This window comes from Mya arenaria, chromosome 5 (assembly GCF_026914265.1).
Source record: "Mya arenaria isolate MELC-2E11 chromosome 5, ASM2691426v1".
Classification (NCBI taxonomy): domain Eukaryota; kingdom Metazoa; phylum Mollusca; class Bivalvia; order Myida; family Myidae; genus Mya; species Mya arenaria.
Window position 1 is genome coordinate 77,416,272 of NC_069126.1, and position 16,503 is coordinate 77,432,774.

Sequence of the window (16,503 nt, forward strand, 5' to 3'; positions counted from 1 at the left end):
AGGCTGACAATTATACCGCTTATCTACTCTCAGCCCCTGGTGAAGTCAAACCCACAACCTCTAGGGTAAAGGCTGACAATTATACCGCTTATCCACTCTCAGCCCCTGTTAAGGTCAAACCCACAATCTCTAGGGTAAAGGCAGACAATTATACCGCTTATCCACTCTCAGCCCCTGGTGAAGTCAAACCCACAATCTCTAGGGTAAAGGCTGACAATTATACCGCTTATCCACTCTCAGCCCCTGGTGAAGTCAAACCCACAACCTCTAGGGTAAAGGCTGACAATTATACCGCTTATCTACTCTCAGCCCCTGTTAAGGTCAAACCCACAATCTCTAGGGTAAAGGCTGACAATTATACCGCTTATCCACTCTCAGCCCCTGGTGTAGTCAAACCCACAACCTCTAGGGTAAAGGCAGACAATTATACCGCTTATCCACTCTCAGCCCCTGTTAAGGTCAAACCCACAACCTCTAGGGTAAAGGCTGACAATTATACCGCTTATCCACTCTCAGCCCCTGGTGTAGTCAAACCCACAACCTCTAGGGTAAAGGCAGACAATTATACCGCTTATCCACTCTCAGCCCCTGTTAAGGTCAAACCCACAACCTCTAGGGTAAAGGCTGACAATTATACCGCTTATCCACTCTCAGCCCCTGTTAAGGTCAAACCCACAACCTCTAGGGTAAAGGCTGACAATTATACCGCTTATCCACTCTCAGCCCCTGGTGAAGTCAAACCCACAATCTCTAGGGTAAAGGCAGACAATTATACCGCTTATCCACTCTCAGCCCCTGTTAAGGTCAAACCCACAACCTCTAGGGTAAAGGCTGACAATTATACCGCTTATCCACTCTCAGCCCCTGGTGAAGTCAAACCCACAACCTCTAGGGTAAAGGCTGACAATTATACCGCTTATCTACTCTCAGCCCCTGTTAAGGTCAAACCCACAATCTCTAGGGTAAAGGCTGACAATTATACCGCTTATCCACTCTCAGCCCCTGTTAAGGTCAAACCCACAACCTCTAGGGTAAAGGCTGACAATTATACCGCTTATCCACTCTCAGCCCCTGGTGAAGTCAAACCCACAACCTCTAGGGTAAAGGCAGACAATTATACCGCTTATCCACTCTCAGCCCCTGTTAAGGTCAAACCCACAACCTCTAGGGTAAAGGCTGACAATTATACCGCTTATCCACTCTCAGCCCCTGGTGAAGTCAAACCCACAACCTCTAGGGTAAAGGCTGACAATTATACCGCTTATCTACTCTCAGCCCCTGGTGAAGTCAAACCCACAACCTCTAGGGTAAAGGCTGACAATTATACCGCTTATCCACTCTCAGCCCCTGTTAAGGTCAAACCCACAACCTCTAGGGTAAAGGCTGACAATTATACCGCTTATCCACTCTCAGCCCCTGTTAAGGTCAAACCCACAACCTCTAGGGTAAAGGCTGACAATTATACCGCTTATCTACTCTCAGCCCCTGTTAAGGTCAAACCCACAATCTCTAGGGTAAAGGCAGACAATTATACCGCTTATCCACTCTCAGCCCCTGTTAAGGTCAAACCCACAATCTCTAGGGTAAAGGCTGACAATTATACCGCTTATCCACTCTCAGCTCCTGTTAAGGTCAAACCCACAACTTCTAGGGTAAAGGCTGACAATTATACCGCTTATCCACTCTCAGCCCCTGGTGAAGTCAAACCCACAACCTCTAGGGTAAAGGCTGACAATTATACCGCTTATCCACTCTCAGCCCCTGGTAAGGTCAAACCCACAATCTCTAGGGTAAAGGCTGACAATTATACCGCTTATCTACTCTCAGCCCCTGGTAAGGTCAAACCCACAATCTCTAGGGTAAAGGCTGACAATTATACCGCTTATCCACTCTCAGCCCCTGGTGAAGTCAAACCCACAACCTCGAGGGTAAAGGCTGACAATTATACCGCTTATCCACTCTCAGCCCCTGGTGTAGTCAAACCCACAACCTCTAGGGTAAAGGCTGACAATTATACCGCTTATCCACTCTCAGCCCCTGGTGTAGTCAAACCCACAATCTCTAGGGTAAAGGCTGACAATTATACTGCTTATCCACTCTCAGCCCCTGGTGAAGTCAAACCCACAACCTCGAGGGTAAAGGCTGACAATTATACCGCTTATCCACTCTCAGCCCCTGTTAAGGTCAAACCCACAACCTCTAGGGTAAAGGCAGACAATTATACCGCTTATCCACTCTCAGCCCCTGGTGAAGTCAAACCCACAATCTCTAGGGTAAAGGCTGACAATTATACCGCTTATCCACTCTCAGCCCCTGTTAAGGTCAAACCCACAATCTCTAGGGTAAAGGCTGACAATTATACCGCTTATCTACTCTCAGCCCCTGGTGAAGTCAAACCCACAATCTCTAGGGTAAAGGCTGACAATTATACCGCTTATCCACTCTCAGCCCCTGGTGAAGTCAAACCCACAACCTCTAGGGTAAAGGCAGACAATTATACCGCTTATCTACTCTCAGCCCCTGTTAAGGTCAAACCCACAATCTCTAGGGTAAAGGCTGACAATTATACCGCTTATCTACTCTCAGCCCCTGTTAAGGTCAAACCCACAATCTCTAGGGTAAAGGCTGACAATTATACCGCTTATCCACTCTCAGCCCCTGTTAAGGTCAAACCCACAATCTCTAGGGTAAAGGCAGACAATTATACCGCTTATCTACTCTCAGCCCCTGTTAAGGTCAAACCCACAACCTCTAGGGTAAAGGCTGACAATTATACCGCTTATCCACTCTCAGCCCCTGTTAAGGTCAAACCCACAATCTCTAGGGTAAAGGCTGACAATTATACCGCTTATCTACTCTCAGCCCCTGTTAAGGTCAAACCCACAATCTCTAGGGTAAAGGCTGACAATTATACCGCTTATCTACTCTCAGCCCCTGTTAAGGTCAAACCCACAATCTCTAGGGTAAAGGCTGACAATTATACCACTAACCCACTCTCACTTTCGTGGAAATCTAACCCACCTTTTGATTGCAAGGCGGACAACTCAATCACTCGACCAGTCACACTGAGGTGGAAATCAATGTACTTCAAGTTGGTCATGCACAGTTTAGATGTCAATTTTAAAGGGCAGATCTAGACTTCCATTTATAGTAGATAACGACAACTTACCTCATACCCCTCATGGGTGGCATCATACATGGCATTAAGAGTCTTTAATTTCTGTTGCTGTAACTCCCTGTCCTTTTGGGCCTGCAAGAACACAAGCTTAAGAGTGAGAACAGTATCTAAACATCATGTTTATATCTTCCATATATCTACAATACCATTGTGTTCATTAGATGTTGATCTTCTAATAATGTGTTGATCTTCACGGGAGATGCAGTCAAGAAGTTCGATAATATTTCTGATCACATCTTTTCGTTATATTAGAACGTAGGTCTGGAAGTGACAAACATCTTTATTTACAGTTGATGTTGTATTCAACAACAACATGTGGTTTTAAATATAATTGTATAATTTTATTTCTTTAATAATTTATTCTCATCTGTAATTGTTACACATTCAGTGTGATTACGATGTTTTTATCCATATAAAACATTTTATCTTGGAACGAAGTTACTTAGCACATGCTTCAGAAAATATATGAAAAGAAACACATGATAGAGCAAGAATATGTAAACATGTGAGCAATACCTTAGAGATTGTTGCATAAGCTTTGAGGAATTTGGAAATATTTGACTAGATACAGTATCAAATGCAGTAGAATGTATGAAGAGTTTTTGTTGTATGATTGTTTTCAGATTATATGAACCTGCAGTAATTTTGACAAGTTCTTGATTAGCCTTTTCCAGGAAAGCCATGGTGATCTGTAGAGATAGCATCAGATTGGTTTACAATTCTGTAAGCCCACAGAAACACACAGACTAGCTCACTACAGGAAATTGATCACCACTTTTGAGGATCACTGCCTTTTATTTGAAAGATTTCTTGATAAAATGCTTGATGTTTGAAAACAGAAAATAAAAGAAGACAAAATCCCAGTGATTAAATCAAGAATTCAAAAGACTTTTAAAGTTTATTCAAGACATCTTTTCTTTCTTTCTGAGAAATGTTCTTTAAAGCAAATAACAGGTTAACAAAGCTCAGGGTTTAAATTTATAAATATGAATTGAGGATTGGATTTCTTTTTTGTTGCACTTATGTGATCTGTAACACAACGACCAAATTGGCAATTCCATGGAGCCCCATGTGATGCCACACACACTTTACACAATGGCCTATTCCATGGAGCCCCATGTGATGCCAAGCACACTTAAACACATGGCCAATTTCACAATTCCATGGAGCCCCATGTGATGCCAGGCACACTTAAACACAATGGCCAAATTGGCAATTCCATGGAGCCCCATGTGATGCCACACACACTTTAAAACATGGCCAAATTGGCAATTCCATTGAGCCCCATGCGATGTCACCAACACTCAACACATAAATCAGTTCAACAGATAAGTTTAGGCAATACAATATTACAAAGATACAATAGTATATAATAGTTTTCCTTTTATCTCAAGAGTGTTAGAAGCAAGGAGGGAGAGGTATGATTAGATAGGAATGAACAATGTACATGAGTCATTTCACAAACAGTATTAGGGAACAACTACATTTTGAGATGTCTTTAAAACATTAGCATGAAAGTGTTACGATGAAGATTATTTGTAACATTCAATTACTCAAACTTACTTGATGCTTCTGAAAATGATTAAAAAGGATTGTTCCATGTATGTATTCCACTCAATTGAAACCATAACTCACATAATATCATGCCAATTGTTACTAACATTATTATGATGTTTCTGTGAATGCACCTGAATCTAGTGTTTTAAAACAATGACCTTAAAGCCTGGCTCACAAATCATGAAACTATTCCTCTGCAGCTGGTCCTACTCCACTAACATCATAAACAGTAACAGAGAGCCATAACTGTCCTAAACTAAACTGTCCTCAGCCATTACATTGTGTGGATTTGTCAAAAAAAACATCAACCAGAGACTATCAAATAAATTACAAACTGAAGATTCTACTGCCAGAAGCAACATCTTTTTAATACCTAAGACAAGATCCAAGATTACAAGATTGAGCCTACATGGCGCATATTAACTCTAACATCTCAATACATTATATTTCACCCCCTTCCAAAACCAAGATTTATTTCTGCACCCATTACTTTATTACAGACTAATTACATTAGCACCAAAACAACCAACACATGTCTGAACAATTACAGAACAATTATAACTTATCAAGGAAATTCATTCATCTCTCTGAATAGTTTTGCACTTGCTGGTTTCTCAAACTATCAAAATATGAACATGAAGTTAGGTCAGAATGGGTGCGTTACTATAAACTTGGTGAACGACCTGTGAAATCAACTGAATTGAACTTAATTGCGTGGCGCCATGTACAAAATGTACTAATATTAATGCCAAAATAAGTTGGCATAGAAGAATGTTAATCAAAGGGCAAATTAACTCAACCAAAATATTACAGCAAGAGTGCTGGGCCTTACTTCACATGTGGGTGTTGCCATTCAGACAGTTAACATCTGTATATTAAAGCTAGAGTGATGGGCCTTACTTCACATGTGGGTGTTGCCATTCACACAATTAACATGTGTATATTACAGCAAGAGTGCTGGGCCTTACTTCACATGTGGGTGTTGCCATTCAGACAGTTAACATGTGGATATTACAGCAAGAGTGCTGGGCCTTACTTCACATGTGGGTGTTGCCATTCAGACAGTTAACATCTGTATATTAAAGCTAGAGTGCTGGGCCTTACTTCACATGTGGGTGTTGCCATTCAGACAGTTAACATCTGTATATTAAAGCTAGAGTGCTGGGCCTTACTTCACATGTGGGTGTTGCCATTCACACAGTTAACATGTGTATATAACAGCAAGAGTGCTGGGCCTTACTTCACATGTGGGTGTTGCCATTCACACAGTTAACATGTGTATATTACAGCAAGAGTGCTGGGCCTTACTTCACATGTGGGTGTTGCCATTCAGACAGTTAACATTTGTATATTACAGCAAGAGTGGTGGACCTTACTTCAGATGTGGGTGTTGCCATTCAGACAGTTAACATTTGTATATTACAGCAAGAGTGCTGGGCCTTACTTTATATGTGGGTGTTGCCATTCAGACAGTTAACATTTGTATATTACAGCAAGAGTGCTGGGCCTTACTTTATATGTGGGTGTTGCCATTCAGACAGTTAACATTTGTATATTACAGCAAGAGTGCTGGGCCTTACTTTATATGTGGGTGTTGCCATTCAGACAGTTAACATTTGTATATTAAAGCTAGAGTGATGGGCCTTACTTCACATGTGGGTGTTGCCATTCAGACAGTTAACATCTGTATATTAAAGCTAGAGTGCTGGGCCTTACTTCACATGTGGGTGTTGCCATTCACACAATTAACATGTGTATATTACAGCAAGAGTGCTGGGCCTTACTTCACATGTGGGTGTTGCCATTCAGACAGTTAACATGTGGATATTACAGCAAGAGTGCTGGGCCTTACTTCACATGTGGGTGTTGCCATTCACACAGTTAACATGTGGATATTAAAGCTAGAGTGCTGGGCCTTACTTCACATGTGGGTGTTGCCATTCAGACAGTTAACATCTGTATATTAAAGCTAGAGTGCTGGGCCTTACTTCACATGTGGGTGTTGCCATTCACACAGTTAACATGTGTATATTACAGCAAGAGTGCTGGGCCTTACTTCACATGTGGGTGTTGCCATTTAGACAGTTAACATGCGGATATTACAGCAAGAGTGCTGGGCCTTACTTCACATGTGGGTGTTGCCATTCAGACAGTTAACATTTGTATATTACAGCAAGAGTGGTGGACCTTACTTCAGATGTGGGTGTTGCCATTCAGACAGTTAACATTTGTATATTACAGCAAGAGTGCTGGGCCTTACTTTATATGTGGGTGTTGCCATTCAGACAGTTAACATTTGTATATTACAGCAAGAGTGCTGGGCCTTACTTTATATGTGGGTCTTGCCATTCAGACAGTTAACATGTGGATATTACAGCAAGAGTGCTGGGCCTTACTTCACATGTGGGTGTTGCCATTCAGACAGTTAACATTTGTATATTACAGCAAGAGTGGTGGACCTTACTTCAGATGTGGGTGTTGCCATTCAGACAGTTAACATTTGTATATTACAGCAAGAGTGCTGGGCCTTACTTTATATGTGGGTGTTGCCATTCAGACAGTTAACATTTGTATATTACAGCAAGAGTGCTGGGCCTTACTTTATATGTGGGTGTTGCCATTCAGACAGTTAACATTTGTATATTACAGCAAGAGTGCTGGGCCTTACTTTATATGTGGGTGTTGCCATTCAGACAGTTAACATTTGTATATTAAAGCTAGAGTGATGGGCCTTACTTCACATGTGGGTGTTGCCATTCAGACAGTTAACATCTGTATATTAAAGCTAGAGTGCTGGGCCTTACTTCACATGTGGGTGTTGCCATTCACACAATTAACATGTGTATATTACAGCAAGAGTGCTGGGCCTTACTTCACATGTGGGTGTTGCCATTCAGACAGTTAACATGTGGATATTACAGCAAGAGTGCTGGGCCTTACTTCACATGTGGGTGTTGCCATTCACACAGTTAACATGTGGATATTAAAGCTTGAGTGCTGGGCCTTACTTCACATGTGGGTGTTGCCATTCAGACAGTTAACATCTGTATATTAAAGCTAGAGTGCTGGGCCTTACTTCACATGTGGGTGTTGCCATTCACACAGTTAACATGTGTATATTACAGCAAGAGTGCTGGGCCTTACTTCACATGTGGGTGTTGCCATTCAGACAGTTAACATGCGGATATTACAGCAAGAGTGCTGGGCCTTACTTCACATGTGGGTGTTGCCATTCAGACAGTTAACATTTGTATATTACAGCAAGAGTGGTGGACCTTACTTCAGATGTGGGTGTTGCCATTCAGACAGTTAACATTTGTATATTACAGCAAGAGTGCTGGGCCTTACTTTATATGTGGGTGTTGCCATTCAGACAGTTAACATTTGTATATTACAGCAAGAGTGCTGGGCCTTACTTTATATGTGGGTGTTGCCATTCAGACAGTTAACATTTGTATATTACAGCAAGAGTGCTGGGCCTTACTTTATATGTGGGTGTTGCCATTCAGACAGTTAACATTTGTATATTAAAGCTAGAGTGATGGGCCTTACTTCACATGTGGGTGTTGCCATTCACACAGTTAACATGTGGATATTAAAGCTAGAGTGATGGGACTTACTTCACATGTGGGTGTTGCCATTCAGACAGTTAACATTTGTATATTACAGCAAGAGTGATGGGCCTTACTTCACATGTGGGTGTTGCCATTCACACAGTAAACATGTGGATATTAAAGCTAAAGTGATGGGCCTTACTTCGCATGTGGGTGTTGCCATTCACACAGTTAACATGTGTATATTACAGCAAGAGTGCTGGGCCTTACTTCACATGTGGGTGTTGCCATTCACACAGTTAACATGTGTATCTTACAGCAAGAGTGCTGTGCCTTACTTCATATGTGGGTGTTGCCATTCACACAGTTAACATGTGTATATTACAGCAAGAGTGCTGGGCCTTACTTCACATGTGGGTGTTGCCATTCACACAGTTAACATGTGGATATTACAGCAAGAGTGCTGGGCCTTACTTTGCATGTGGGTGTTGCCATTCAGACAGTTAACATTTGTATATTAAAGCTAGAGTGCTGGGCCTTACTTTATATGTGGGTGTTGCCATTCAGACAGTTAACATTTGTATATTAAAGCTAGAGTGCTGGGCCTTACTTTATATGTGGGTGTTGCCATTCAGACAGTTAACATTTGTATATTAAAGCTAGAGTGCTGGGCCTTACTTTATATGTGGGTGTTGCCATTCAGACAGTTAACATTTGTATATTAAAGCTAGAGTGCTGGGCCTTACTTTATATGTGGGTGTTGCCATTCAGACAGTTAACATTTGTATATTAAAGCTAGAGTGCTGGGCCTTACTTTATATGTGGGTGTTGCCATTCAGACAGTTAACATTTGTATATTAAAGCTAGAGTGCTGGGCCTTACTTTATATGTGGGTGTTGCCATTCAGACAGTTAACAATTGTATATTAAAGCTAGAGTGCTGGGCCTTACTTTATATGTGGGTGTTGCCATTCAGACAGTTAACATTTGTATATTACAGCAAGAGTGCTGGGCCTTACTTTATATGTGGGTGTTGCCATTCAGACAGTTAACATTTGTATATTAAAGCTAGAGTGATGGGCCTTACTTCACATGTGGGTGTTGCCATTCACACAGTTAACATGTGGATATTAAAGCTAGAGTGATGGGACTTACTTCACATGTGGGTGTTGCCATTCAGACAGTTAACATTTGTATATTACAGCAAGAGTGATGGGCCTTACTTCACATGTGGGTGTTGCCATTCACACAGTTAACATGTGGATATTAAAGCTAAAGTGATGGGCCTTACTTCGCATGTGGGTGTTGCCATTCACACAGTTAACATGTGTATATTACAGCAAGAGTGCTGGGCCTTACTTCGCATGTGGGTGTTGCCATTCACACAGTTAACATGTGTATCTTACAGCAAGAGTGCTGGGCCTTACTTCATATGTGGGTGTTGCCATTCACACAGTTAAATTCACACAGTTAACATGTGTATATTACAGCAAGAGTGCTGGGCCTTAATTCACATGTGGGTGTTGCCATTCACACAGTTAACATGTGGATATTACAGCAAGAGTGCTGGGCCTTACTTCGCATGTGGGTGTTGCCATTCAGACAGTTAACATGTGGATATTACAGCAAGAGTGCTGGGCCTTACTTCGCATGTGGGTGTTGCCATTCACACAGTTAACATGTGGATATTACAGCAAGAGTGCTGGGCCTTGCTTCACATGTGGGTGTTGCCATTCACACAGTTAACATGTGGATATTAAAGCTAGAGTGATGGGCCTTAAATACTTCACATGTGGGTGTTGCCATTCACACAGTTAACATGTGGATATTAAAGCTAGAGTGATGGGCCTTGCTTCACATGTGGGTGTTGCCATTCACACAGTTAACATGTGGATATTAAAGCTAGAGTGATGGGCCTTACTTCACATGTGGGTGTTGCCATTCAGAAAGTTAACATGTGGATATTACAGCAAGAGTGCTGGGCCTTACTTCACATGTGGGTGTTGCCATTCACACAGTTAACATGTGGATATTACAGCAAGAGTGCTGGGCCTTACTTCACATGAGGGTGTTGCCATTCACAAAGTAAACATGTGTATATTAAAGCTAGAGTGATGGGCCTTACTTCACATGTGGGTGTTGCCATTCAAACAGTTAACATGTGTATATTACAGCAAGAGTGATGGGCCTTACTTCACATGTGGGTGTTGCCATTCACACAGTTAACATGTGGATATTACAGCAAGAGTGCTGGGCCTTACTTCGCATGTGGGTGTTGTCATTCAGACTTAACACGTGTATATTACAGCAAGAGTGCTGGGCCTTACTTCACATGTGGGTGTTGCCATTCAGACAGTTAACATATGTATATTACAGCAAGAGTGCTGGGCCTTACTTCACATGAGGGTGTTGCCATTCACAAAGCAAACATGTGTATATTAAAGCTAGAGTGATGGGCCTTACTTCACATGTGGGTGTTGCCATTCACACAGTTAACATGTGTATATTAAAGCTTGAGTGATGGGCCTTACTTCACATGTGGGTGTTGCCATTCAGAAAGTTAACATGTGGATATTACAGCAAGAGTGCTGGGCCTTACTTCACATGTGGGTGTTGTCATTCAGACTTAACACGTGTATATTACAGCAAGAGTGCTGGGCCTTACTTCACATGTGGGTGTTGCCATTCACACAGTTAACAGTAAATTACAGCAAGAGTGGTGGACCTTACTTCAGATGTGGGTGTTGCCATTCACACAGTTAACATGTGTATATTAAAGCTAGAGTGGTGGACCTTACTTCAGATGTGGGTGTTGCCATTTAGACAGTTAACATGTGTATATTACAGCAAGAGTGGTGGACCTTACTTCACATGTGGGTGTTGCCATTCACACAGTTAACATGTGTACATTACAGCAAGAGTGGTGGACCTTACTTCAGATGTGGGTGTTGCCATTCAGACAGTTAACATGTGTATTACAGCAAGAGTGGTGGACCTTACTTCACATGTGGGTGTTACCATTTAGACAGTTAACATGTGGATATTACAGCAAGAGTGCTGGGCCTTACTTCACATGTGGGTGTTGTCATTCAGACTTAACATGTGAACATTACAGCAAGAGTGGTGGACCTTACTTCAGATGTGGGTGTTGTCATTTAGACAGTTAACATGTCTGATTGGCCTTACTTCACATATGGGTTTGTTTGGATGTGAGCAACTGCAGGGACACCTGTTGTAATAACTGTTAATCATTATGATGAAATTCATATAAAGTAACTCTTCATTTCAATCAATTGTAATCAATCTTCCATTACTCACATCAACAGGTTGCGGTATGGATATGGAGTCCCTATTTGGATGTTCTCGATGCTCTATGAGTGATTCCCGAGAGTGGCTCGGTTGTGACGTGGATGGCTTCCCCAGTAACGTTAACGCCACGTATGAACCAGCTGGAAAAAGAAAAACACATGAGGTTATACACAACTTAGGACTTAAACAAATATAACATGTGTCTGAGTATCAAACTTTATTCTTGTTATTACTGTTCATATATTCTATGCTACATCTGTTGAAATTTTGAATTTAAATTAATTCTTAATTTATTCATTGCATCCACCATCAAAATACAAAGGATGTTTTATACTTGCAACTGGAGATGTGCATTCAGCTACAACAAGGGCTATCAAGCCTATCACTATGATTGACATTATCCAAGGTGATTTAATAATAAAGACGTAAATGTTGTGATACTAATGTTTTGACAGATACTGCTCTAACAAGACCAAGTTATACACCCTACCAAAACGATAGTCACCATAATGTACCATCAGTGAACTTATGTTCTAAATTTACTTTCCAACAAAAATAACATAGATCATTTGAAAATGCTTTAAACAACAATCATTTTATAGAAATTTATAGGCATAATTCATCACGATTTGCATAAAATATATGCAAAACACATTAAGAAATTTGGTTCATTTAAATCATTTACATGCTTCATGTCTCAGTAAACACAATTGTTACTAAGGCTTATCCTTGTTCAACACTTAACTCATACTGAGGACTACTTAAAAACTACACCTTTTCATAATATTTTCACACCTTCATGTAACTGTTAACCTAGTTTTCTGGACAAGAACAAGGTGTTTTCTTGGAAACTGTTTGGTCAGAAGGCAAAGGCTACAATAAAACACAGTTTCCATTCAATGAAGAGCATGTTTAGACAGACATGGAGTTAATTAGGCACATCAAAACAAGTCTCTCACTGGTTATTTCTTGTGCCATAACAACTAACCACACCGATTATGCAGACATTATGGCACATCTAGGCTCCAATAAATTGTTCCAAACTCATACAAATCTGACAATAAACAGGTCATCATATATTGAGTACTGATGTTCTAGAATTTCCTAGAAATAATCATACATATATTTTAGATATTGGAATAGACATCCTGGTTAGTCTCAGATCAGGTCACCTTATGTCAGAAACATTTCTGGTCAGTGACCATTGCTTCGCTGTCAGACGTTCTGGTCAATGTCAGCAAATGACACTGCCTCACTGTCAGATGTTCTGGTCAATGGCTTTTATCTGTTTTGTCCATAAGCTGAATCTTGACCATTGCCTCACTGTCAGACCTTCTGGTCAATGTCAGTAATCTGTTTTGTCCAAAAGCTGAATCTTGACCATTGCTGCACTGTCAGACCATCTGGTCAATGTTGGTAATCTGTTTTGTCTAAAAAAGCTGAATCTTGAACATTGCCTCACTGTCAGACCTTCTGGTCAATGTCAGTATTCTGTTTTATGTCCAATAAAATTGAACCTTGACCATTGCCTCACTGTCAGACCTGGTAAAAAAGCTTTCACTTTTCATGTCATTTTAACAGGACAAGAGCTGGTTCTTTTCTCTGAAGAACATGGAAGTTTTACATGCATCCAGCATCATGAGATGCAGCCAGCATTCTATCAGGTTTTGTTGCATAACATGACACAGGCACAGCCCCACCTACCCAGTCTGACAATAGGTGATTAAAGCTCAATCTGTAAGCCCCATTTAGCATCCTAAGTAGCAGGTAATGACCAGCTCTGCCTAGAATAGAACTGTAAACAGCTACATGCCGCCAGAATATTCACAAATCTAACAGATAATGGATGTGCCAACAAATTAAAGACATTAAGGACCTTGAGACAGTATTGCACAACAATTACAGTAAATGCTTTCATGGTTTCACCAACTATTTACATATAACACAGACAAGTAGGCTAAAAAAATGTTCCAACGTCATTGATCAGAAATATTCATCTTTATGCTTACCTGTTATTCAGTTACAAACAAATTTGTGTATATTGATGAACACTAAAACAGTTCCAGGGTCAAAACACCAAGCAGTTATTCATGAACACTACAACAGTTCCAGGGTCAAAACACCAAGCAGTTATTCATGAACACTACAACAGTTCCAGGGTCAAAACACCAAGCAGTTATTCATGTATTGCTGAATCAGGGTATCAACAAATAAACAAACAAACCTGGCATTAGTCAAGAACTAATCAAACCAATACAAAAGGTGAACATACATGGCACAGGGGAGTTTTATTGCCCCTATAAACCATATGCCAGAGAGCCAGACCCAACGCCCCGTGCTGGTTTATGCCCTCCCCCACTCTTCAATGCACACATTCCCATGAGGATTCTTCACACCTCAGTTCAGCCAAATGTCTTCCATGAAAATTTTAAACATTCCTGGAAAAACCTGCGTCACTTTTTTCAATCAAAACATTAATTGGTGATGATCAGAACTTGTTCAAGTATTTTAAGAGCTTTAAGAGTCCCAAATATTTCGCTTTAATGCACATTCTGCAATGTTCCACTTTATGTTGCAAATTATAGTTTGGTAATTTCTTTTCAATCCTTTAATTAGGACATTAACACAGGCATGATGATATATGGCAACAAAAGAGTTCCGAAAATGTAACTGTTCACCTATTTCCACTAACAAATGCCATTGCCTCATTGAATAACAAATGGAATATTCCCTTTCAACTTTCATTCACTTCTCAGAAAATTACTCCCCCAGTACAGTGAACTCATTCATGATGAAAGAAGGCTAAAATAAATGAGGCAAATTCAATTTAATAAATGCAAAAATATGGAGCAAAATTCCACCCCAAAAATCACATCACACATGTAACAAATCTGCAATGAAAAACAACTCCAGTTATCCCAGTTTTTTTTAAAGCACAGCTACACAATGAAGGGAGGAGTGTGGCTTTCTCAGAGAACCATGAACGAATATTACTGAGACAAACCAAAGTAAACAATACCCTTTGCAAACTCTGAATGGCCACTTGTAAACAGGAAGATGGCCAATTAAGATTAACAGAGATTCATGAAGAATTTCTGTAGTTCCTTGCATATTCCTTGTGTATATTTCCGCATTGTAAGCACAGGTCAAAAGTCTAGAATTGTTGCAATTTGGTCAATGACATTGGGTGCCGTTGTTTACATGATTGTCTGATACTAAATCCATCTCCTAACAAATGTAAATGTCAGGAAAACAAGAGGAAGTGCCCATGTCCTGAGCTTAGAACTAAAATTATTGTTACCCAAGAGGATGAACCAATTAACTGTGTTGCCTTAATTATATATGGCTCCCATTTGACCTTGGACATTACTGGAGGATGGGCTTTGACAATCAAGTCAAAATGACTTAGTTATTCAAGGTCATTTGGACCCAAGTCTCATTCAGCAAACCTCATTTGACCATTTCAATTTTGATGCAGTTAACCTGAACCCTCTTTTCTAGTTTTCTTTCCACCACGACAGGGTGTGTAACTGCGAAAGGGTGTGTATCTGCAGTTCCATGGTTTGCATTGCAATATTTACACTGTGGCAAAAAGTTTAAACAAAATACTGTAATAAACCTAAGGCTGTCAGCGTGTTGCAATTACTTTTGCACTTGAGAACCATAATAAATATCCACACATCAGGATAGGCAACTCTTTATGATGATTATTTCCACTGGCTTCTTAAAAGGACACAGCCCCATGACCCCTTGTGCCTTACCCATGAGAGGTGGTGACCTGCTACCTTGTTTTATTATGTTTCTATGACCCTGAATTGTGCCCCAGCCAATAATAATGCTCCCTGTATCAATGTACACACCTGTTGGTGCCGATAAGATATCAACTGTACTTTACATCTGCCTTACATTCTCTCTCCCTCAAATTCTGATGGGTATCTCTCTCGCCCAGATTTTTTTTTAAACTTTCAGCAAATGAAATATCTGCGCAATGCTTGTTTCAAAGGAAGAACATATAAAGAGATTTTTCATCAAATTGCTTTACATTTTTGTATTCCAATAAAATTATTGGCAGATGTGGTAACAATACTACAAGAGGTACAAGGGGGTTTGTGCCCAATCAGTAAATTATAACTCTCTATTTATGGGGGACTGAAATCTATTATATTTAACAAAGAGTCGAGCATTTAATTCACATAGTGATTACTTTATACGAAAATTTTGGGGTTTTCCACATTGGTAACAACTCCCACACATGTTTTGTTGACAAGTATAACTAGTTGAGTAATAAGTTATGACTCACCTGAAACTTGAAGCATGTTTATGCACATATCATATGAATTATCAGCAGATACATACTACTTATCAAGTTATAATCATACCTTATCTTTCTTAGTAGTTTGTTTATAATTGAAAACTTGACAGGCTTTTCATTGCTAAAAAATTGGCATTAGTATATGGTATAGTAAGTACTGTTTCTGTGACAACTGCTGTTGCTAATATCTGCAAAGGACAGGAAGATCATTTTGGTCTTATCCCCGAAAATAGAACACCACTTATTAAGATACACAAGACACAGTTTGTGCATCTTATAAACCACTTGTCGTGTTTCGATTGATAAAATCTACCAAACTGGTTGGGAGCAGCCATTATTTTGACAATTCTTGGGCAATAACTCCAAAGTGACAATAGCGATCTGACTGGTAACAAACTCAGTCAAGATTTTACGCCAATAAGCATTGCTGCCAAGTTTTGTAAAGAATGGAGAAGATACATCTAAATTAAAAAGCGTAAAACAGGTGTGCAGCTGAGGTCAAGGATGCAAACTAAGGTGACCATGACGCTGGTCATATGTATGATCCCCTAAGATGTCTCTGACATGCTACAAAGGCGATACAAAAACAACACA

General features: G+C 40.3%; 1 protein-coding gene across 25 annotated transcripts in view; it reads right to left on the reverse strand.

The window, feature by feature from the left end:
* Positions 1-16,503, reverse strand: part of LOC128234931 (rho guanine nucleotide exchange factor 12-like) — a 103,615-nt gene that overhangs the window by 54,477 nt on the left and 32,635 nt on the right. For all 25 annotated transcript variants that reach the window (XM_052949571.1, XM_052949568.1, XM_052949576.1 and 22 more), the window contains 2 exons: positions 11,607-11,737; positions 3,170-3,250 (listed from right to left, as the gene is read on the reverse strand). In XM_052949571.1, coding sequence (XP_052805531.1) covers positions 3,170-3,250; positions 11,607-11,737 — 212 coding nt within the window. The remainder of the gene's footprint in view (positions 1-3,169; positions 3,251-11,606; positions 11,738-16,503) is intronic.